The sequence below is a fragment of the Branchiostoma belcheri genome, unplaced genomic scaffold, assembly GCF_001625305.1.
Source record: "Branchiostoma belcheri isolate BF01 breed outbred unplaced genomic scaffold, Haploidv18h27 scaffold2214, whole genome shotgun sequence".
Lineage (NCBI taxonomy): Eukaryota > Metazoa > Chordata > Leptocardii > Amphioxiformes > Branchiostomatidae > Branchiostoma > Branchiostoma belcheri.
This window is the reverse complement of record NW_017803730.1, coordinates 1-1,237: the sequence shown is the minus strand read 5'-3', so window position 1 is coordinate 1,237 and position 1,237 is coordinate 1. Positions and strand designations below refer to the sequence as shown.

Sequence of the window (1,237 nt, the reverse complement as noted above, 5' to 3'; positions counted from 1 at the left end):
AAATAGCTGAATAAATAAAAAGTAAAAAAAAATATTAGATACAAAAATATGAAAAAAAAACTAAAAATGAAGAGAAATGTAAAAAAATAAAAAATAAAGAAATATCAAAAGTATTGAAATATAATAATGTTAAATATATAAAAAATTTAGAGAATATATAGAAAATAAAAACAAAAATATAAAATAATAATAAAAATACAAGAAAATTTAAAAAAATAAAGAGAATATAAAGAAAATAAAAAATAAACAAAAAAATGAAAATATAAAAATAATAATAAAAATATAGAAATATAAGAAATATCAAAAATATCAAAAATGTAAACAAAAATATAAAGAATATAGAAAATATAAAAAATATAAAAAAATATATAAAAGATATTTAAAAATATAAAAAGATAAAAAAATATAGAAATATAAAGAAAACAATAGAAAAACTATACATTGTAAAACATATAAAATTGGAAAATATAAAAAACGTACAAAATATTTTGTTAAAAATATAGGAAATATAAAAAAGTAAACAAATACCTTAAAACTAATGTCCTCATCATCTGTGATGACAAATACAAGATCTCATTGGCTGATATTTGTTGTTCAATTTATTGAGATCCTTTATAACTTACCGCCAAGGAAAGAAAGATAACTTACCTGAGATCAAGCCTCATAATAGTCGTCTGGTTGACGAAGTCACTGGGATGGAGACTTGTGATCTCGTTCCCAGCCAGATTTAGCGTGTCTAACTGGTTGATTTTCCCGAGCGCTTCCGAAGGAACCCGAGTGAGCCTGTTATCGGCGAGGTTCAAAGTCCCCAACCTGCCGAGTCCGGCGAACACGCCCGCGTCAATGGTGCCTTTCTCTATGAAATACTTTATACCAGAGAGCCCGAGGGTAGTGATGCTGGGGATATGGGAGAACTGGCCCTGTACGAGGGACTCCAGTGGGTTGTAGGACAGATCTAGCGTCTCGAGTGGGCCAGACAAGGGAGGGATTTCAGACAGTAGGTTAGAGGACAGCATGACTTGCCCTATCCCGTTAGGTAGCGGCGAGTCCATGCGGACAAGCTTGTTGCTGTGCAGGTTAAGAAAGTTTAAACTAGAGAGGTTAGCAAACACCTGTCCCGTGATGGCGCGAAGCTGGTTATCAGAGAGGTCCAGGCGACGAAGTTTGTGTAGTCCTTCGAACGTGTTTTCGGCCAGTGCCACTATCTGATTGTTATTTATGCTTATAATTTCCGCAT

General features: G+C 32.3%; 1 protein-coding gene across 1 annotated transcript; it reads right to left on the bottom strand.

Moving 5' to 3' along the window:
• Nucleotides 1-648: 648 nt before the first annotated feature.
• Nucleotides 649-1,068, bottom strand: LOC109470385 (insulin-like growth factor-binding protein complex acid labile subunit; the record flags this gene model as incomplete). Its single annotated transcript, XM_019769323.1, has 1 exon — nucleotides 649-1,068. A coding segment is annotated over one exon (420 nt), but the record flags the coding sequence as incomplete, so codon positions are not given.
• Nucleotides 1,069-1,237: the final 169 nt, after the last annotated feature.